Source organism: Equus caballus, chromosome 18 (assembly GCF_041296265.1).
Source record: "Equus caballus isolate H_3958 breed thoroughbred chromosome 18, TB-T2T, whole genome shotgun sequence".
Classification (NCBI taxonomy): domain Eukaryota; kingdom Metazoa; phylum Chordata; class Mammalia; order Perissodactyla; family Equidae; genus Equus; species Equus caballus.
In genome coordinates this window covers 51,827,458-51,849,801 of record NC_091701.1, presented here as the reverse complement: position 1 = coordinate 51,849,801, position 22,344 = coordinate 51,827,458, and the positions used below count along the sequence as shown (strand labels likewise).

At 37.9% G+C, this 22,344-nt stretch overlaps 2 protein-coding genes across 15 annotated transcripts in view; one reads left to right on the top strand and one right to left on the bottom strand.

Annotated features, from left to right (window-relative positions):
* HAT1 (histone acetyltransferase 1) overlaps positions 1–21,281 on the bottom strand; it is a 57,742-nt gene extending 36,461 nt beyond the window's left edge. The window contains exons 1-2 of one of the 5 annotated variants that reach the window (XM_023621976.2): positions 21,189–21,281; positions 18,382–18,486 (exon numbers count right to left, since the gene is read on the bottom strand). In XM_023621976.2, coding sequence (XP_023477744.2) covers positions 18,382–18,486; positions 21,189–21,195 — 112 coding nt within the window. In that variant the 5' untranslated portion in view covers positions 21,196–21,281. Of the gene's footprint in view, positions 1–18,381; positions 18,487–20,906 lie in introns of all 5 variants that reach the window. The other 4 variants (NM_001309212.1, XM_070240594.1, XM_014732234.3 and 1 more) reach the window with 4 other exon arrangements.
* Positions 1–22,344, top strand: part of SLC25A12 (solute carrier family 25 member 12) — a 190,207-nt gene that overhangs the window by 49,891 nt on the left and 117,972 nt on the right. The gene's annotated exons all lie outside the window — the stretch shown is intronic.

Here is a 22,344-nt window from a genome sequence, read left to right as displayed (position 1 = left end):
AATATACAGCACTTTGGTAGTGATGGGTAAAGAGACATGGATAGAGAAAAAGACAACTAATGACTAAGAAAAATATCACGAGCCTAGTTATAAGTATTTCTATAATTTGGACTGGGCTTCTTCCAATGCCCTTGTCATCCAAATTAATGAGGTTTTACTACTTTAGCTTGGAATTTGGTCCACAGAAAATAGTAACGAAAAGAAAAGCAAGCAAAATAATGAGACTTTTAGTTAAAATGAAGTAAAACTCACAGAGCTTAAGGCAAATATGTAATTAAATATTTACTTTTGAAGTTGATTAGACTAGATTTTAAATGAGTCCAAGAGAAACTGTTTAAAACCAATGCTATGTACTTTATAAAGGATGCTTTTAATAACCAATAAATGAAGTTTTTCTATCAGTTATCATATTACATGAAAACTTGTTCACTGTACAATCTTCAACCACACCAGGCAGATTTCTAAAACGTTGCCCAAAAGCCTCTGGGATCACACATTGAGAAGATACCAAGGGCTATAGTTGACAGAGATTAGAATAAAAGTTACCTCCTCAAAAGAGGGTTTTTAAGGTAAAAAGTTGTAGGTCTAAACGAAAGAAAACAACAGTTGGTGCTAAGGGACCAAGGAATGGAGGTTAGTCCTTTTAACAGATAAGGAACAAATGCGAATTTTCTATTCTCATTTAAAAAAAACCCTCAGGGGCCAGCCTGGTGGCACAGCGGTTAAGTATGCACGTTCTGCTTCAGTGGCCTGGGGTTCACCGGTCAGGATCCCGGGTGTGGACATGGCACCACTTGGCAAGCCATGTTGTGGCAGGCGTCCCACATAAAAAGTGGAGGAAGATGGGCATGGATGTCAGCTCAGGGCCAGTCTGCCTCAGCAAAAAGAGGAGCACTGGCAGCAGATGTTAGCTCAGGGCTAATCTGCCTCCAAAAATAAATAAATAAATAACCCTCAATGCTTATACAAGTGTAGTAATTACTGCAAAAGAAATGAAACCAGATCTCTAAATGTGCCTATTCTGGACATTTCACATAAATGGAATCATATAATATGTGGCATTTTGTTTCTGGCTTCTTCCACTTAATATGTTCTGAGTTCATCTATCTTGTAGCATGTACCAGTAGTTCATTCCTTTTTGTGGCTGAATAATATTCTACTGAATGGATATACCATATTTTGTTTATCCCATTCATCACTTAATGGACATTTGGGATGTTTCCACTTTGGGGGTATTATCAATAATGCTGCTATGAACATTCATGTATAAGTTTTCGTGTGAACCATGTTGTTTGCCAACACCAGATATACTCTTAAGGAGCAGTCACACAAAAAATAATGTGTTATTAACAATATTATTAGTTGTCCCTTGAACTTTTACTGTGTGCCAGGCAATTTGCCAAAGATTTTATAAACATTACTGTAGTTAATCCTCACAAGATCTACAGAAGGTAGGTACCATTATTACCCCCATTTCATAGATAATAATGCAGAAAAGACTAATCTGCTCAAGGTTACAAAGTTGGTAAGTAGTGCGTTCAAGGCTGAATCAATCTGACATGTATACCTGTACACGACAGCATGTACAAAGTGCAAATTCTCTCCTGGATATCACAAACATTAAGACTTTACAATGCAGTTACGTCAGTAAAGCAAGAGAGCAAGCAGGCAATCCAAATGTCAAGCAACAGGAGAATGATTAAATTATATAAACATTGAATGGTTTATATAATCACTAAACATTATGTTATTGAGACATTTGGTGACACAGAAAACTGTTCACAATGTACAGTTAAGTGAACAGAACATGACCTCGTGACCTCAATTTTATAACAGAAATAACATAAATGAATATATGATTTTAAAAACTGAAAGGAAATATCTCAAATTATAATGCAGAAGTAGTTATTCCACAAAATAGAATTATGAGTAATTTTTATTTCTTACATTCTGCACTTTCCAAAGTTTCTGCAAAATATGTATTATTCCAATAGAGAAATATACAACATAAAAAACTAAAATAACTTAAAATAAGCTCTAAAAATTTTCTTTCCAAGAAAACCTATGTCACTCACATTTTGGAGAAAAATGGAGGATCAGGGCCTAGAAAACTAAATGGCACCTTGCTGCCAACATAGAGCAAAGGACCTGCAATGAATCCTTTTGAATGTATGTCCTATTGTTTCTACTCCTATTTACAGTTCCCGTATTTCCTAGTTCCCATAATCACTTCTGTAATTTTTGGAGGGGCCAGATACATAAAAGAAGATACATTCTACCTTTGTCTTATTAGCCAAAAACAAAATCAAGAAATCACCAAGCCACATTAATTTAATCAATTTTTGAAGTTTGTTTAATAGGTACTTATAAATTTAACATAGGGGCCAGCCCCCTGCCGAGTGGTTAAGTTTGCGTGCTCCGCTTGGGCAGCCCAGGGTTTCACCAGTTCGAATCCTGGGCGCGGACATGGCACCACTCATTAGGCCATGTTGAGGCACTGTCCCACATAGCACAACCAGAGGCACTCCCAACTAGAATATACAACTATGTACTGGGGGGCTTTGGGGAGAAGAAGAAGAAAATAAAGAAAGAAGGAAGACTGGCAACAGTTGTTAGCTCAGGTGTCAATCTTTAAAAAAACAAAAAGAATTTAACATAGATATGACCCACTGACAGGTGATCATAACGCAGATATAAACGGGTTCCAGCTCTCAAGCAGCTTCAGAGATACTGCCACATATTCTCCATAGTATCTAACCGTATTCTGGATTATGGCTAAGTTTATTCATAACCCTGTGTTCTTTAAAGTTTTTTTTTTTCCTTTTTCTCCCAAAGCCTCCCAGTACATAGTTGTGTATTTTTAGTTGTGGTTCTTCTAGTTGTGGCATGTGGGATGCCACTCAGCATGGCCTGATGATCGGTGCCATGTCCGCGTCCAGGATTCAAACTGGCGAAACCCTGGGCCAGCAAAGCAGAGCATGCAAACTTAAGCACTTGGCCACGGGGCCGGTTCTCTCTGTGTTCTTTAAATAACTGAAATCTTAGTGTTTTGGCAAATACATGTTTTCCTGACCACGATAAAGTGAAAAATAAGTTTATATTATTTTAAAATTCAGGGGTAAAGACAGGACCCAGTGGGCTCCCAGTAACATTCCCATTAGCACCACCAGCCTGCAATATTACAGGGCTTAACATTACAGTATACCTTAGAGACCATCATAATCCCATTATATTCTTTATTCTAGAGAACTTTAATCAAGTTCCTAGGTTATCCCTTATCACCCAGATTCTCATCCCCATACAATAGCTTAAAACTACTAGTCTAATGGTTTTTCCCATCCCTCTCTAACTCCCTGTTGCCACTGTGAAATTTACAGGTCAATCATCTCCAAAATTCTCCACATCCCCAAACTTTTCCTTGAATGTTCTCCTATACCTTCTTGCTCTAACAGTTCAAGAACAAACATGCCTCTCCCCTGAAGACACTGATTCTCGTACAACTCTCTCAAGTAGTGACTGCTTTCTCTTCCATGCCTTCATAATGTTAGGACAAAGAGTCTTCCTTGCTCCTCACTGCTGGTTTCAGACTAAAGTCTTTCCACACCCTAATGACAACCAGCTTTGAAGTGAATGCATTACTTATCTCCTTCATTCTTTGAAGAATTTAGCTTCTGGCTTGCTGTCCTCTTTCCAACATCACATCTGACTTAAATCTTGGTGACTTCAAAATTTATGAAAATTAATCTCCAACCCAGCCTCTCAGTTTCTTGATTTCTCCTCCAAGAATCTAGTCTTCATTGTACCTTAGCCACTTATTCCCATGACATACACTAGCCCTTACGTATTACTATCAATCTCGTCAAGCCCTTTAATCTCTGTTTCAAACACTGTACAATCTTACCACTATCTCTTTCTAACACTCCCTGTGATAGGCCAATTCTAACAATACTTCAACCCCCACCAGGACTTACACTGTATTGATTAGAACATAATTTCACTGTCCCTCCCCTCCTTTGTATCCTCACTTTCCAGTGCTGAATTCTATGGCCAATGAATATTATCACTCCCTTGTAAACATCCTCAACTCCTCTGCTCCAATCTTTGTCACACCAGCCTGCTAAAACCCCACTCTAGTTAAATCTGACCATATGCCCACTCTGTGCTACACCCTTGCATCTGGATGTGGTTGACCTCACTTTATTTTCACGAGTACTAACTTGAAGTGGGCCCTTAGTGCTACCTGAAAATCAGACCATCGTTCTCAAGTCCACCCACCCCTCTTGCTTGAAAGATGACTATTTCCTCAAACCTCCACATGTTCTACAATCACATTCTCCCCTCATAACCTTGCTTCTTGTTTCACCTAGGAAACAGAAGCATTCAGAAGAGAATCTGCACAGACTGCCACCTCTACACCTTCTCATTTATTGCAGCCATTCCCATATAATCTGTCTTCTTCTTGTTATGGTAGAGTAATTCTCCATGCTCCTATCTAAGGCTGATTCTTCCACTGATGAATAAGATCTTTTGCCCTCTCGTATTCTCAAGGATATCACTCCACATGTATTCCCCTTCCTCTCCTGTATCAGTTTTTCCTCCCATGACAGATCATCGGCATCAGCATATAAACATGCTGTTACTTCTTCTATGCTTAAAACCTCTCATTGTAGTATTCATAGCTGACAAAGTAGACTTCAATATGAGCAAGATGAAGAATTAAAGAGGAGACAGAGATAAAGAGATCCTTTTACCAGAGATAGAGAGGAAACATTTTATGATTAAAGAGTCAATTCCTCAAGAAAAGATAAGTCTAAATCTTTATGCACTTAATATCAAAGCTTCAAAATACATGAAGCAAAAATGACAACTGAAGAAATAGACATCCACACTTATAGTTGGAGATTTCAACAGTCGTCTCTGAATTGTTCTAATTGATAGAATAAGTAGATAGAAATCAGCAAAAATATAGAAGACTTGAACAACACTCTTAAGCCAATTGACATTTATAGAACTCTATATATAACTGCAGGATATAAATGATTTTCCAGTGTACCTGGGACATTCACCAAAACAAACGATATATACTGGGCTATAAAACAAGTCTCAATAAATTTAAAAGGACTAAAATAGTCTGACCCCAATATAAAATTAAATAAAAAATCAGTAACAATAAGACAGCTAAAAAAAAGCCCCAAATACTTGGAAACTAAGCAATGCTTTTCTATATAACTATATGTCAAGGAAGAAATCACAAGGAAAATTAGAAAATATGTTCAATTGAACAATAATAAAAACACAACATAACAGAACTGGTGGGACGCAACTAAATCAGTATTTAGAGACAAATTTTTTAATTTTAATGCTAATGTTAGAAAAGGAAAGTTTAAAATCAATTATGTAACGTCTACCTTAAGGGAGTTTTTTTTTAAAAGAGCAAATTAAACTAATAATAATAAAGGAAATTATAAAGATTAAGAGTGGGAAATAAAAAATAGACAAATGGAGAAAAGGAATCATTGAAATCATCAGTAAGCATCATAAACTGATAGGCAGACTCAAGAAGAAAAGGAAAAAAAAAGAGCAAAACCACAAATTACCAGTTCACAATTTACCAACATCCTCAAGAAGGGATTGTGGATTCCACAGTCCTTAAAAGGGTAATGGGGGAATATTACGAACAACATTCTGCCAAGAAAGTTAGATGAAATGGGCAAATTCCTTAAAAGACAAAAATTACCAAAACTGACATAAGAAAGAGAAAAGCAGAATAGTACTAAATCTATTAAGGAGATTTGTAGTTAAAAGCCTTCTGACAAAGAAAACTCCAGGAACACAAAGCTTCAATGGTAAATTCTATTGAACATTTAAAGAAGGAATAATACCAACCTTCTGCAAGATTGGTTCTTTCAGAAAATGGAGAAGATACAATTCTCAATTCATTTTATGAGGCCAGCAAAACCGTGATACCAAAATCAAACTAAGACAGAGAAAAGAAACCACTCTCTCTCATGAACAAAGATGTAACAATTCTTAACAAAATATTACCAGGCAGAATCCAGTAAGGTAGAAAAAGGATAATATATTGGTGTGGAAGATTGATTTAATACTTAAAAATCCATCAGTATAACTCACCACAGTAAGAGAATTAAAAAAGAAAAATCACATCATCATCTCAATGGATTGAGAAAAAGAACTGGATCAGAATGCAACACTCATTCATGATAAAAATTCTTACCAAACTAGGAATGGAAACAAACTACTTCAACCTGATAAAGGGCACATATGAAATATCTACAGCTAACATTATACTTAATGGTGAAAAGTTCAATATTTTCCTATTTAAATTGAGAATAAAGCAAGGACGTCTGCTCCACTACTTCCCTTCAACATTAAAACAGAGGTCTTAGCCAGTGCAACAAGGCAAGAAAATGAAATATAAGGCATATAGACTAGAAAAGAAGACCTAAAACTGGCTTCATTAATAGGTGATATGATTGTTTATGTAGAAAATCCTAAGGATACTACATTAAAAAAAAACTGCTATAAGAAGTGACTTTGGCAAGGTTACAGGGTACAATTATACAAACTGCCATTATACACACACACACACACAAACAACTAGAAAAAGAAATTTTAAAATCATACCATTTTCAATAGCATCAAAACCCAAAACATATAGATGCATTCAGAGATCAATTTTTAAAAATACAGGCAAGACTGAAAACTTGAATCACTTCTGGAAAAACTAAATAAATACAGAGATGTGCCATGTTCATAGACTGAAAGGCTCAATATTAAGATAACAATTCTCCCCCATTCATTTATAGATTCAATGTAATCCCAAAATCCCAGAACTTTTTCCATGGAAATTAAGCATGTAACTCTAAAATGGATTCTAAATGGCAATGAAAAGGTTAAGAATAATTAATCTTGGAAAAAGAGCAAATATAAAAGACTCATACTACCTGGTTTCAAGATGCATTATAAAGTTACACTAATCAAGATAGTATGACATTGACAGAAGGACAGACAACTCAACAAATGAGAACAGAGTCAGGATACAGATCTACACTTAAAAGGTAAATTTATTTTTGTCAAAGGCATCAAAGCATTCATACAAATGGTACTGGAACAAATGACTAACCATGTGGAACAAAGTTTGATCCTCTTTCTTATACCATACACAAAAAACAACTTTAGATAAATCATAAATCTAATTGTTAAAAGCTAAAACTATAAGGCTTCCAGAAGAAAATACAGGAGAAGATCTTCATGATTTTCTTGGTATAGACAAAGATTTTAGGCAGGAACCAGGAAACACTAACACAAATGAAAAACTAATAAACTGGACCTCATCAAAACTAAAAACTTCTGCTTATCAAAACACATTGTTTAGGGGCTGGCCCAGTGGCATAGTGGTTAGGTTCGCACACTCTGCCTCAGTGGCCTGGAGTTTGCAGGTTCGGATCCCAGGCACACACCTAGCACTGCTCATCAAGCCATGTTGTGGCAGCATCCCACATAAAACAATAAAATAGAGGAAGATTGGCATAGATGTTAGCTCAGGGTCAATCTTCCTCACCAAAAAAAAAAAAAAAAAAAAAAAGACATTGTTTAGAATATGAATAGGCAAGCCACAGAGAGGAAAATATGTACAAGACATATATCCAGCAGAAAGGACTCACATCCAGAATATATAAAGAACACCTACAATACAATAACAAAAGATACAAACCAATTTATAAAATGGGCAAAAGATGTGAACAGACAATTCACAAAAGGAGATATATAAATGGTCAATAAGCACATGGCAAAAAATGCTTCATCACATTAGTCATCACAACTTAAAACCACAATGAGATACCACTATAGACCCATGAGAATGACTAAAATTTTAAAAATTGACACCACCAAATATTCATGAGGATGTGTGAAGTGACCAGAATTCCAATACACTGCTGGCACAAGTATAAAAGTAATTTTGGGGGCAGCCCCAAAATGAACTAATGGTTAAGTTCAGCGTGCTCTGCTTAAGCGGCCCAGGTTCGTGGGCCAGGTCCCAGGCATGGACCTACACTGCTCATCAGCCATGCTGTGGCGGCGAGCGACATATAAAGTAGAGGAAGACTGGCACAGATGTTAGCTCAGGGCTAATCTTCTCGGCAAAGTAGATAAATAAATAAATAAAAATAATTTGGAAATCAGTCTGGCAAGTATCTCATAAAGCTAAACATATAACTACCCTCTGACCTAGCAAATCTACTTCTAGGAATTTATCCAAAATAAAGTCTATGTCCACAAAAAGACTTGTGTAAGAACATTCTTTTTGGAATTATTTATAATAGCCAAAAACTTAAAACAATCGATGTCTATTAACTGGTGAATAATAATGTACCAAAATGGAATAATATTCAGCAATAAAAGGGAATGAACTACTGTTTCAGGCAACAATAAGATGTACCTAAAAAATACACTGAATCTAACTCAGCCAATCACAGAGTATATATGTATAACTACATTTATATAAAGTTCTAAAACAGGCAAAACTAATTTGGGTGAAAGAACTCAGAGGAGTAATCACCTTAAAGGGATCAGAGACTGAACAGGAAGGAGCAAAGTTCTGTCCACTAAGAAGGCCTGCTCTCATTAATGTTAGAGCAACACTCTAACAACAATGAGCTCACCTGTTCACTGAGCAGATCTTGGCTTTGAAATACCATTTTCCACTAAAAAACACCAGGGCTCCTTAGAGAAATGGCTGATTTCAGAGCTGCAGCAGAGGTAACAGATAAGCCTGAAACATCTTGTTCCAGAAAGTAATCAAGTATGAAGTAATGAAAGAATGAAGCAATCAAATAATGAGGAAGATAGGTAAAAAAGACACACAAACTAGCTTCAATTGGGGTCCCACTGGCCAAGTCAGGGACAATTTGATCACCAAAATAAATGACAGTAACAGGTTATAATCCATTAAATAAAATAGGAAATAAATAAATGAAAGAATTCGGAGGTTTTGTTTCTGTTTTTGTTTTTGGTAAGGAAGACTGGCCCTGAGCTAATATCTCTTGCCCATCTTCCTCTTTTTGCTTGAGGAAGATTGTCGCTGGGCTAACATCCATACTACTCTTCCTCTACTTTGTATGTGGGATGCCGCCACAGCACAGTTTGATGAGAGTTGTGTAGGTCTGCACCTGGGATCCAAACTGGCTAACCCCAGGCTGCCAAAGCAGAGTGCATGAACTTGACCACTACGCCACCACGCTGGCCCCAAAAGAATTGAAAGTTGAATGAAAAACTGATAGGGTACAATGAGATCCGTGCATCACCTCTGCGATATTCCTACCAAACATGTATAACCTAAGATAAACCATGAGCAAACATTAGCCAAACCTATATTGAGGGACATTCTACAAAATAACTGGCCTGTAATCCTCAAAAGTGTCAAGGTCATGAAAGTCAAGAAGAGACTAACAACTCTTCCAGCCTAAAGGAGACAAAAGAGACAAGGCAACCAAAAGCAAGCTCTGATTCTAAACTGGATCCCTACTATCAAGAGCATTCTGGAACAACTGGGGAAGTATGAATGGAGCCTGAGAATTAGATGGTGATAATATAGCGATATTAATTTCCTAGCTTTGATGGTTATATTCTGGTTATGTAAGATAACGTTCTTGTTCATAGGAATTATACACTAAGTATTTATGGTGATGGTTCATCAAGTAAGCAATTTATTCTTAAATAGTTCAGGGGAAAAAAGGTCTTTATATTTTTACTTTCAACTTTTCTGTACGTTGGTGATTGTTTCAAAAACAAAACAAAACAAAACAAAGAGAAATGTAACCCACAAGGTCTGCCACATGCCTCAATGCCCCAAAAACCAGGTTTTAAAATTAAAACCCAAAAAAAGCAGCTATTTTGTGGGTGAAAACCCATAAACCTCACTGAATCAAACACTTAGTGTGCATTTCATTGTATGTAAATTGTACATCACTTTTCAAAAGGTAAAAATAAAGTTATCTAATTTTATCCCATGTCTTCCTCTACCTATCCCATTTCTCAACTCCACTTCACAGCAAAACTCTTCAAAAACAGTCTATATTCTATTTCTCTAATTCATCTCCTCTTAATTTCTCTTAAATTACTATAAAGAGGGAGATCCTATGACTCCATCACTACTCTAATTAAAAAAAAAATCATCAGATCACTAAATCCCAATAGTCCTTATGTTACTAGATCTACCAGCAACATTTGACATGGTTAATTACTTCCTGATTCTTCAAACACTTTCACCATCTGGCTTCCAGATACTTCCTCCTCCCAAGCTATCCTTCTCAGTCACAACGGCTTCCCTAGTGTTCCTTGAACATGTCCAGCACATTCTGGACTTGCTATTCTTCTGCCTAGAATACTCTTCCTTGAGATATTAACATGGCTCACAGATTCACTTCTTCTAGTATCTACTCAAATGTCACCTTAGCAGTAGGACCTAATCACCCTATATTTTCTCCGTAACAGATATCACAATTTGTCACATATTTATGTCTGTTTTTCATAGCCAGAATCTAAGTTCCATGAAGAAAGGGACTGTTTGTATACTGCTCTATCTCTGGTGCCCAGATAAGTACCTGCCACATAGTATAACTAAATAACTATTTGCTGAATGAATTTAAAAATATAAAGATTATCTCAGTGGAACCAAAAATACACTATATTTTGAAAATAGGATATATGGCTTTTTAATAGAATTTAAAACAGAGTATACTGGAGAGTGAGGGGTAAGGGAAAACAAAACACATGCTACATAGGAAAACAGAGAAATAAGAAAGTGCAAGGAAGCAAAAGAAAAATAAAATGACAAAAGTAACAAACAATAAATGTAAAGGAGATAAACTATGTAAAAAAAAATTATACAATCAAATCCAAATATGCTCTCTATAAAAACATATGTAATGGGGCCAGCCCCGTGGCCTAGTGGTTAAGTTCAGTGCTCTCCACTTCAGCAGCCCAGGTCTGGTTCCTGGACATGGACCTATACTAGTTGTTGGTGGCCATGATGTGGTGGCAATCCACATACAAAAAAAATAAAGGAGGACTGGAACAGATGTTAGCTCAGGGCAAATCTTCCTCAAGCAAAAAAAGGAAGAAGGGCAAGAGATTTTAGCTCAGGGCCAATCTTCCTCAGGAAAAAAAAAAAACATCTAAAAAGAATGATGAGTTAAAAGTAAATGGAAGGGTCCGGCCCCATGGCCAAGCAGTTAAGTTCACTTGCTCTGCTTCAGCAGCCCAGTGTTTTGCTGGTTTTGATCGTGAACATGGACCTAGCACTGCTCATCAGGCCATGCTGAGGCAGAGTCCCACATAGCACAACTAGAGGCACTCACAACTAGAATCTACAACTATGTACTGGGGGGCCTTGGGGAGAAAAAGCAGACAAAAAAAAAAAAAAAAAAGACTGCCAACAGTTGTTAGCTCAGGCGCCAATCTTTAAAAAAAAAAAAAGATTCACTCTTTCTGCAGTAACCTACCCCCATAGCACTGAACCTCTGTGGGAAAAGCATGCCTGTCAGCGCTCACACACAGTAAAAACAGCTTGCTATCAGAGAAAGAATCCTGGGATAAAGCTTAGTGGAATTACTGGTATTCAGTCAAGAGTTCAAGTTATCCGATGTGCCTGACACAATACCTGTCACATGGTAGGTTTCAATAAACATGCGTCCAGAGAAGGTGGGTGGGGAGGCAGATGGGACAGAAGGGCCAAGGGAGGAAAGGGAGGGAGAAAGGAAGATTAGCCTGAGGGACACAAATTATTGCTATGACCGTCCCTACAGGACGACTAAATGACACAGTAGTTTTAGTTCTGTCATGTACGTGTAAAACTTGAGTTAAGTACGCTGGATTTTGATGTGGGGAAAAAATATATATTAAAAATTACTTTCAACAAGCAACTAGCAGAAAGAGAAATCAAGCATACAATCCCATTCACAATCAGAACAAAAAGAATAAAATATCTAGGAGTAAATTTAACCAAGGAGGTGAAAGAACTGTACACTGAAAACTAAAAGACATTGTTGAATGAAACTGAAAAAGATATAAAGAGATGGAAAGATATTCTGTGTTTATGGATTGGGAGAATTAACTTAGTTAAAATGCCCATATTACCTGAAGCAATCTACAAATTCAATGCGATTCCAATCAGAAGCCCAATGACATTTTTCACGGAAATAGAACAAAGAATCCTAAAATGTATATGAATCAACAAAAGACTCAACTAACCAAAGGAATCCTGAGAAAAAAGAACAAAGCTAGAAGTATTACACTCCCTGATTTCAAAATATACTACAAAGCTATTGCAAACAAAACAGCATGGTACTGGCAGAAAAAGAGACATACAGATTACTGGAGCAGAACTGAGAGCCTAGAAATAAACCGACACATCTATGAAAGCTAATTTTTGACAAAGGAGCCAAGAATATACAATGGAAAAGGAAAGTCTCTTCAATAAATGGTGTTGGCAGAATTCGACAGCCAGATGTGAAAGAATGAAAGTAGACCATTATCTTACACTATACACAAAAATTAACTCAAAACGGATTAGGCTTGAATGGAAGACTTGAAGCCATAATACTCTTAGAAGAAAACATAGGCAGCATGCTCTTTGACATCGGTCTTAGCAGTATCTTTTTGTATATCATGTCTCCTCAGGCAAAGGAAACAAAAGAAAAAATAAACAAATGAGACTACATCAAACTAAAGAGTTTCTGCACAATGAAGGAAATCATGAACAAAACAAAGACAACTTACCAATTAGGAGAAGATATTTGCAAATTGTATATCTGATAAGGGCTTAATATCCAAAATATATAAAGAACTCGTACAACTCAACAACAACGAAAAACCCAATCAAAAAATGGGCAGAAGATATGAGCAGAAATTTTTCCAAAAAAGATAGACACAAGGCCAACAGGCATGTGAAAAGATGTTCAACATCAGTAATTATTAGGGAAATACAAATCAAAACTACAATGAGCTATCACCTCACACCTGTCAGAATAGCTATTATTAACAAGACAAGAAATTGCAAGTGTTGGAGAGGATGTGGAGAAAAAGGAACACTCTTACGCTGCTGGTGGGAATGTAAATTGGTGCAGCCACTATGGAAAACAGTATGGAGATTCCTCAAAAGATTAAAAACAGAAATACTATACAATCCAGCTATTCCACTTCTGGGTAATTATCTAAAAAAACACTAATTCAAAACAATAGATGCACCCGTATGTTCACTGCAGTATTAGTCACAATTGCCAAGACGTGGAAGCAACCTAAATGCCCATCAATGGATAAATGGACAAAGAAAGCATGGTATATATACACAATGGAATGCTACTAAGCCATAAGAGAAGAGATGAAATCTAGCCATTTGTGACAACATGGATGGACCCTGAGGGTATGATGTTAAGTGAAATAAGTCAAAGAAAGACAAACACCACATGACTTCACTCATATGTGGAAAATAAACACACACACACACACACACACAGATACAGAGGCCAGATTGGTGGTTACCAGAGAGGAAGAGGATGGGGGAGGGTAAAAGGAGTAAAGGGGCACATATGTACGGTGACAGATGGTAATTAGACTTTTGGTGGTAAACACGATGCAGTCTATACAGAAGCTGAAATATAATGATGTACCCCTGAAATTTACATAATGTTATAAACCAATGTGACTTTAAAGAAAAAAAATTATCTTCCATCGTTTTCCTACACACTATTAATAAAGGTAGAAAATATAACAGAGAAGATTCCATATATAATAGCAATAAAACAGACGAAATACTAGGAATAAACAATAAGAAATGTTTATCATCTATAAATAAAAATTAAAACTAAAGACATAAAAAATGCCCAAATAAATAGAAAGATCTTCTTTTTTTTTTTTTTAAAGATTTTATTTTTTTCCTTTTTTTCCCCAAAGCCCCCTGGGTACATAGTTGTATGCTTTTAGCTGCGAGTCCTCTCAGTTGTGGCATGTGGGACACCGCCTCAGCATGGCCTGACGAGCTGCCCCATGTCCGCACCCAGGACTCAAACCAGTGAAACCCTGGGCCACCGAAGCGCAGCACGCAAACCTAACCACTCGGCCACAGGGCTGGGCCATAAAAAGATATTCTTGCTTTTAGAAAGGAAGACTCAATAATGTAAGGATGTTGATTTTCCCTAAAATTAAAGTTAAAATTTAATAGGATCTAAGTTAAAAAAATGATCAACAAAGTCTTTTTGGAACTTGATAAAATGTTCATCTAAAAGAATAAACATTAGAGAAAACTTAGGAAAACTCTTAGAGAGTAACGAGTGGGACCTAGTCACACCATATATTAATTACAACATTTATTGTAACAGTACACTAATGGCTCAAGGACAAAAAAGGGGCCCCAAATAAATCCAAGAATATATGATACTTTACTATGATAAAAGAGAAATTTTAAACCATTAATAAAACAACAAATTGGCAGGTGGATAATTGGTTAACTCATCTGAAAAAAGCAGTAAGCTGGATTCCTATCTTATGCCTTATATCAAGATAAAGACTCAAAGGTTTTGGGCTCAGCCCTGTGGCTGAGTGATTAGGTTCACGTGCTCCGCTTTGCCAGCCTAGGGGTTCGCCAGTTTGGATCCTGGGCACGCACCTGGCACCGCTCATCAAGCCATGCTGAGGCAGCGTCCCACATAGAAGGACCTACAATTAGAATACACAACCATGTACTGGGGGTCTTTGGGGAGAAGAAGAAGAAGAAAAAAAAATATTCAAAGCTTTCAATTTACAAAAGAAAAGAAATCAAAAAAATTATTAAAAGAAACAATGAATACATTTCTTTATAATCTTAGAGTGAGGAAAGCCTTTTTGTAAGACAGGATGAAAACTCATAAAAGAAAAAGAAATTTTTCTAGATAAGTTTTAACTTCTAAATAACAAACTCACCAAAGTCAAAATCAGGAAAAAGTACTTGTAACACATGACCAAAAAAGGGCTAGTTCTCTTAGAATATAAAGGATATAACCTCTCTTCCAATTAAAAATCAATTTTAATTATCAAATCAAAAAATGGTCAAAAACACAGGGAAAAAAGAAGTAAGTGTTGCAAGGCTATGGAGAAATTGGAACCTGTGTGTACCGTTGGTAGGAATGTAAAATGGAGCAGCCCCTATGGAAACCGGTATGGAGATTCCTCAAAAAATTAAAAACAGAATTATCATATGATCCAGCAATCCTACTTCTGCATATATATGCAAAAGAATTCCAAGCGGGATCTCAAGAGATGTGTGCACACCCAGTCACAGCAGCCTTATTCACAATAGTTAAGAGGTGAAAGCAAATGTCCATCAACGGATGAATGGATAAACCAAATGCGGTATATACATACAATGGAAAATTATTCAGCCATAAAGGAAGGAAATTCTGTCACGTGTTACAACATGGATGAATTTTGAGGACATTAAGCTAAATGAAATACAGCAGTGACAAAGACAAATACTGTATGATTCCACTTATATGAGGTATCTACCATAGTCAAATTCTAGAAACAGGAAGTAAAATGGTGGTTGCCAGGGGCTGGGTGGAGAGGAAATACGGAGTTGTTTAATGGGTATAGAGTTTCAATTATACAAGATGAAAAAGTTCTGGAGATCTATTGCACAACTATGTGAATATACTCAACACTACTGAACTGTACACTTAAAAATGGTAAAGATGGTAAACTTTGCTACTACTTTTTTTTTTTTTAATGAGGAAGATTAGCCCTGGTGAGGAAGATTAGCCCTGAGCCAGCATCCATTGACAATCTTCCTATTTTTTGCTGAGGAAGATTGGCCCTGAGCTAATATCTGTGCCCATCTTCCTCTATTTTACATGTTGGACACCTGCCACACCATGGCTTGGTAAGTTATGTGTAGTTCTGTGCCCAGAATCCAAACCTGTGAACCCTGGGCCACCGAAACAGAGCACACGAACTTAACCACTACACCACCAGGCTGGCCCCAACGTTATGTGTTTTTTTACTACTAAAAAAGTCTGTTGCAAGGAAAGCAGTCAATTCATATAAGACAAAAATGATCAACAGGATAAAAGGGGCCGGCCCGATGGCACAGTGGTTAAGTGCACACATTCCGCTTCTTGGTGGCCTGGGGTTCACAGGTTCGGATCCCGGGTGCGGACATGGCACCACTTGGCAAGCCATGCTGTGGCAGGCGCCCCACATATAAAGTAGAGGAAGATGAGCACAGATGTTAGCTCAGGGCCAGGCTTCCTGAGCAAAAAAGAGGAGGACTGGCAGTAGTTAGCTCAGGGCTAATCTTCCTCAAAATAAATAAATTAATTAATTTAATTTAATTAAAAAAAGGATAAAAGAAAAGTTGCTGAATCTCACTATTAACAAAATGTGTACTAAAATAAGAAATCATTTTTTACCCATCAGAGAGGCAGGATTTTTTGTTTGTTCTTGTTTTTTAATGACAATATGCAACAGTGACCAGGATATAGGTAAAAAGACAATCTGAAAAAATTCTGGAGCAAGTAGATGGATTTTTTGGACGGTAATTTGGCAACAGCTGCTGAAGCAGAATAGGTTCATATCCATAGTGGTTCTCAGACAGGGGCAACTTTACTCACCACCCTCAGAGGGTATTTGACAATGTCAGAAGACATTTTTTTGATTGTTGCAACTGGAGGGGAATGTTACTGGCATCTAGTGAGTAGAGACCAGGGATGCTGCTAAATATCCTACAATGCACAGAATAACAAAGAATTATCAAACCCAAAGAATTATCTAACCCAAAATGTCAATGGTGCTGAAGTTAAGAAACTCCAATCCAGCATCTCAATTTCTAGCCACACGTTCTATCGAACACTTACACAAGTGGATAAAGGTATAGACAGGCTATTCATTGGAGAATGATTTTTAATAGCAAAAGAGGAGAAGCAACCTAAAAATCCCCCGACAGGGAACACTTAAATAAGTTATGGTACAGTCATACTGTATTACATAACTTAAAAGAATGAGGTAGATCTATATGCAGGGAATGATATCCAACACGTTGTTAAGAAGCTTTACGACAGGATCTTGGTTTTAGAAAAATAAAGTATGTACCAGCAAAAAAATCTAGATCAGTATTATCTCTGTAGTGAGGGTTAGAGAACCACTACTTTCTTTGTCACTTTCTTTGTATTGTTTTAAATAATAACAGCTAACATTTATTGAGAATTTCTACAAGTCAAGTTGTTTAAGCATTTTACTTGTATTTAACCTTACATTTAATCTTCACAACCACTATAAAGTAAGTACTATTAACTTCATTTTAAAGATGAGGAACCAGAGGCATGGGAAGTGATGGATTCAGGAGCATATACTGTTTTTTTTTTTCATGAGCATATACTTCCTAAGCAGCTTTATTGAGGTTTAACTTACATACCATAAAACTCACAAGCGTAGAGTTCAATGATTTTTAGTAAATTTAGAACTGTGTGACCAATTCCACAATCTAATTTTAAAACACCGCTATCACTCTCAAAAGAAATTTCATGCCTATTTGCAGTCATTCTCTCTCCCCAGGAAACCACTAAGCTACTTTCTCTCTATGGATGTGCCTTTTCCAAACATTTCATACAAATGGAATCACACAGTGTGTGTGGGTTTTTGGTCGGTTTCCTTAACAAGTATGTTTTTGAGGTTTATCCATGTTGTAGCATGTGGCAGATCTTCATTCCTTCTTATCCTCAAATAGTATTCCATCATATAGGTATACCTTACTTTGTTTATCCATTTACCAGCTGATGGATATCTAGGTTGTTTCCATTTTTTGGCTATTGTGAATAATGCTGCTATGAACATTCGTGGACAAGTTTTTGCATGGACATATGCTTTCATTTCTCTTGGGTAGATGCCTAGGAGTAGAATTGCTGGGTCATATGATAAATTTACGTATAACTCTTTAAGAACCTGCCAAACTGCTTTCCAAAGTAGCTGAATCATTTTACATTCCCATCAGCAACACAAGAGTGTTTTCCCACCACCTCACCAACACTTACTGTCTATTATTTTTATAAGCAAAAAAGTAAAGGTAAATATTTTTAACAGGCTAAACCACTTATACTTGTCACTTTTGCCACACTGTACTTACTATATGTAAACTCTGCCACCTCTCAGACATCTACCCACTCCATGACGTGAATCAAGACTGAAGTAAAATCTGAATGTTCAGCAAATGCAGATATCTATACATTTACATAAACAACTGCTTTTACGTAAAATTCTACTTAAAATTTACAAAGAAAGATTACACACACACACACAGTACATATATAACACCAATTAGAAATGCATACATACCTAATTTTAGTTCAATTGCTGTGTTGGTGTTACATTTGTACTCTGCCAGTTTCTTCTCCACTGCACTCTTGTATTCAACTAGAAATTTCTCCATAGCACCAAATCCTAAGAGAAAAGGTTTTTAAAAGGTCTGGTTGGAAGTGATTTAAATAGTCAAACCTACAAATAGGGGTCTTATTAGAAGTGGAATAAAGGTAAGATTTAAAACACGCTAATAGATCATGAAAGTACCGGTCATTCTCCATATATGCCCAAATAAATGCACTGTATGACTGCCTCATTATAAAATAGGGAAAACATCACTTTTGAGATAGAGGCTTATGAACAAGGCATGCTTTACATAAATGAGCAAACCTGAAAATTAAGATGACAGACTACTGACATTTCTAAATATCAAATACTAATATGAATTACCTGCTAGGATTTATACCTAACTAGCTTTTTAACAAGAAATATAAAAAGGATGCCACTGCTCTACTAAGAAACAAAGTGAGAATATCCTTTGATAATTACAATAGCATTTCATTTCTAACACTGGAAAAATTCTACCCAGAGTACTTCCAGATCAACCACTAAAAAAACTATCAACTGAGGCTGGCCCCATGGTGTAGTGGTTAGGTTCAGCACACTCCACTTCAGCAGCCTAGGTTCATAGTTTGGATCCTGGGCACAGACTTACACCACTCATCAGCCATGCTGTGGCAGGGACCCACATATAAAGTGGAGGAAGAATGGCACAGGTTTTAGCTCAGGGCTAATCTTCCTCAAGCAAAAAAAGAGGAAGATTGGCTAGACATGTTAGCTCAGGTCTAATCTTCCTCAGCAAACAAAACAAAAAACCCCCACCATCAACTGATAATGCATAGGTCATCTCAAGAATGCACAAGAAACTGGTAACCATGGTTACCTCTAGGATAAGAGAGAAGGAATGGGGACAAGATTAGGGAAGAAAATTTCACTGTATTAAAAAAATTGTTTTGACCATATGGGCACAAAGTCAAAACTATGGGCTACTGGAATAACCAAACGGTTTTACTACAACCTGGCTACCCATCAAGAGAAACTTTTGGGGCTGGCCCCTGGCCGAGTGGTTAAGTTCACACACTCCGCTTCAGTGGCCCAGGGTTTAGCCGGTTAGGATCCTGTGTGCTGACATGGCACTGCTCATCAAGCCATGCTGAGGTGGCGTCCCACATGCCACAACTAGGAGGACCCACAACTAAAATACACAATTATGTACTGGGGGGCTTTGGGGAGAAAAAGGAAAAATAAAATCTTTAAAAAAAATAAGAAAGAAACTTTCAAGCAAAGATAATGATAAATCTCCTGACAAAATGAACATAAAAATTAGTAAAAAAAAAAAAAAAACAGGGGAAAAAAGTCATGAGCAGAAACAAAAGAAGAGGTACAATGACATGCCATAAACTTAAGTAATTTAAAGACACAAGGAAAATGGGAAACACTTGAGACAGTATACATTAATGGTTTGGAGTCAGAATTCTTGGATTCAAATCCAGGCTTCACCATTTACTTATTAGAGCTGTGAACTAGAGCACATTATTTGACTTCTCTAACCCTAATCTATAAAACTGAGCTAAGAGAACCCACCTCAAGGAATTTATGTATAACCTAAGCAAGAAAGTTTAACTTGTGAAATCATACATCAGCTTAATCTCCACAATTCTATAAGACAAGCAAATACTATATCAGTCCCATTTCATATTTAAAAGCTCAGGCTTAGAAAGAGGTTTACCAGTTGCTTAAGGGCACCCAACTATGAAGTGGTGAAGCTGAAATTCGAATTTAGGTGTAATTCTTATAATATGTACACTCTATACAATACATGATATGTTCCTCCCCCCTTTTATAGTACCAGCGTGCCCCATGATCCTACAGTCTCTATCTGGGAGAAGAGCCCTTCCTTAAACATCTATAGAGCTCATGCTATAGCCTGTCTATCCAGCACATCCATAAAAGTGTAGTGAGATTACTACGAAGGCACTGGAAAAGAGAAAAAATAGAAACTGTCCATCACTTCAAAAGATACGTAACTGGAAAAAAGCATATACTCACACCAAAACAGTCTTAACAGACGTACAAAATAATAGCAATTAATAGATCTGAAATGTTGTAAACTGAAGAGACTCAATAAACAAGAGAGCAGAATGGAATGAACACAAGAGAATTATATGAGAGTAGACATACACTAAAAGAGAAGTTTAGATGAAGGAATAATGTGAGAACAACATCTTTCTGAAGAGATCCTAGGAACACTAAAGAGTGAGACACTAAGGAGACGATTACGAAGTCAGTCCAGATTCAAGTGAGAGCCCTAGCGCAGGGCAAGGCAGCAGTGCGCCAGCTCAGAAGTTGACTGTAGAGGAAGGTGGAGGGAGCCGTAGAAGAGGAGGAGGAGGAGGATCTGAGCGTTAAAATCAGCTGGCGGGAAAAGAACTAGACTAGAGCGGCTGAGGCAGCAACGGGAAAAGGAACGAGAAGAGAAGCAGGCCTCGAGGCATCTGCACCTTACAAGCCCCGATCGCGACGCCCTCCCCGGCCTCTTCGGTCCTCCGCAGGGACCGAGCTCTTCGCAGAAGGCGCAGAACCCCGAGCACTAGGGGGCGGGGACACGAACCTCGACCGACAAGGAGTAGGGCCGAGAGTTCCGCGCTTCCAGGCTGACGCAAGCCTTCCGGAACCCAGGCTAGGGCCCGAAAGTTCCGAGCGGGCACTGTCACCACCGTCCCGGCGTTCTTTCCCAAACCTGCCCGCCCCCTCCCCTTGGTAAACTTTTCCCGGGAACTTACCCGCCATTTCCGAGCTGCGAGCACCCGCGGCCAAGGAAGGACGAATCAACCCGCGCGCTCCCTGGCCGGAAGTGAGCGCGCTGTCTGACGCATTTCCCCCGCCCACAGCTGGCATGTCGCTGGCCAATGAGAGGAGGAGGTTTGAGGCGCGGGGTGGCGGAAGCTCCTCAGGAGGCGGGGCTAAGACCGCTGGGAAGGCTCAGAGCGTGGTCTGGCCGTGGCACTGCCGTCAGCTGCTCAGCAGGCCTGAGCTGGAGGGGGAGGCCGCAGAAGGGACTTGTTATATTAAGACTCTCGCTGGCCCGAGGAGAGTTTCTTTGGGATTGATTTGAATAATGTAGCGACCTTGTGGCTGTTTTCTTTTCCCTGCTCGCGATGTTTTGGAGACTAGTAGAAAACCTTTCCCCGTGGCCTGGACGGTGGATCCAAACGCCTGAGCCCTGGCTTTACGGAGGGGAAGATGCAGGCATTGAGTTGCAGTTGCGGGAGAAATTTTCGCTTAGTTTGTTTCTATTTTTGCCGTAAATACTTGTTTAACATCGTCTTACTTTTCTCTCATGTTTTTTAGTAGACTACAGTGTGATATTTAGGTACTCGGCTTTCACTCTTAAGGTGGTCAGGCCACCAATTAGTGCACCAAAATTGTTGCCTAATAATACCTCAAGTGGCCTGATCTCGTCCTGCATGTCTCAAGTCCTTGTGGCCTGAACCACATCACAGGATGTTACCTAATTTAAGCCATAGTCCTTGTTAGTATTTAGTAACTGTTGAAACTTTGCCCCAGAGTATAAGCCATTATTTAGGTATCCACAAATATTCCCACAATGTTGTCTGTATGCTAGAATGCCTCGTCTCGACAAATGTTGGTTAACAGGTTTTACAATGACGATGTTAAAACTAAAATGGACCCTTGGGATAATAGTCTAGAACTAATATACCCCTCATATTAGAGATGAGGAAACTAAAGCCCAGAAAAAAGAAATTGCCCAAGTTCGTACTCTGTAAACAGCGTGTGTAAGAATGCAGTTCTCCAGACACTCAGCCCAGTATATGCTGGATTACACAGAGATGGCCCTCTCAAAAATAAAGATCAGAAAAGGTGCTGAGAACACTCTGATCTTTTTCTTTAAGCCTTAGTGAAATGCAAGACATTATG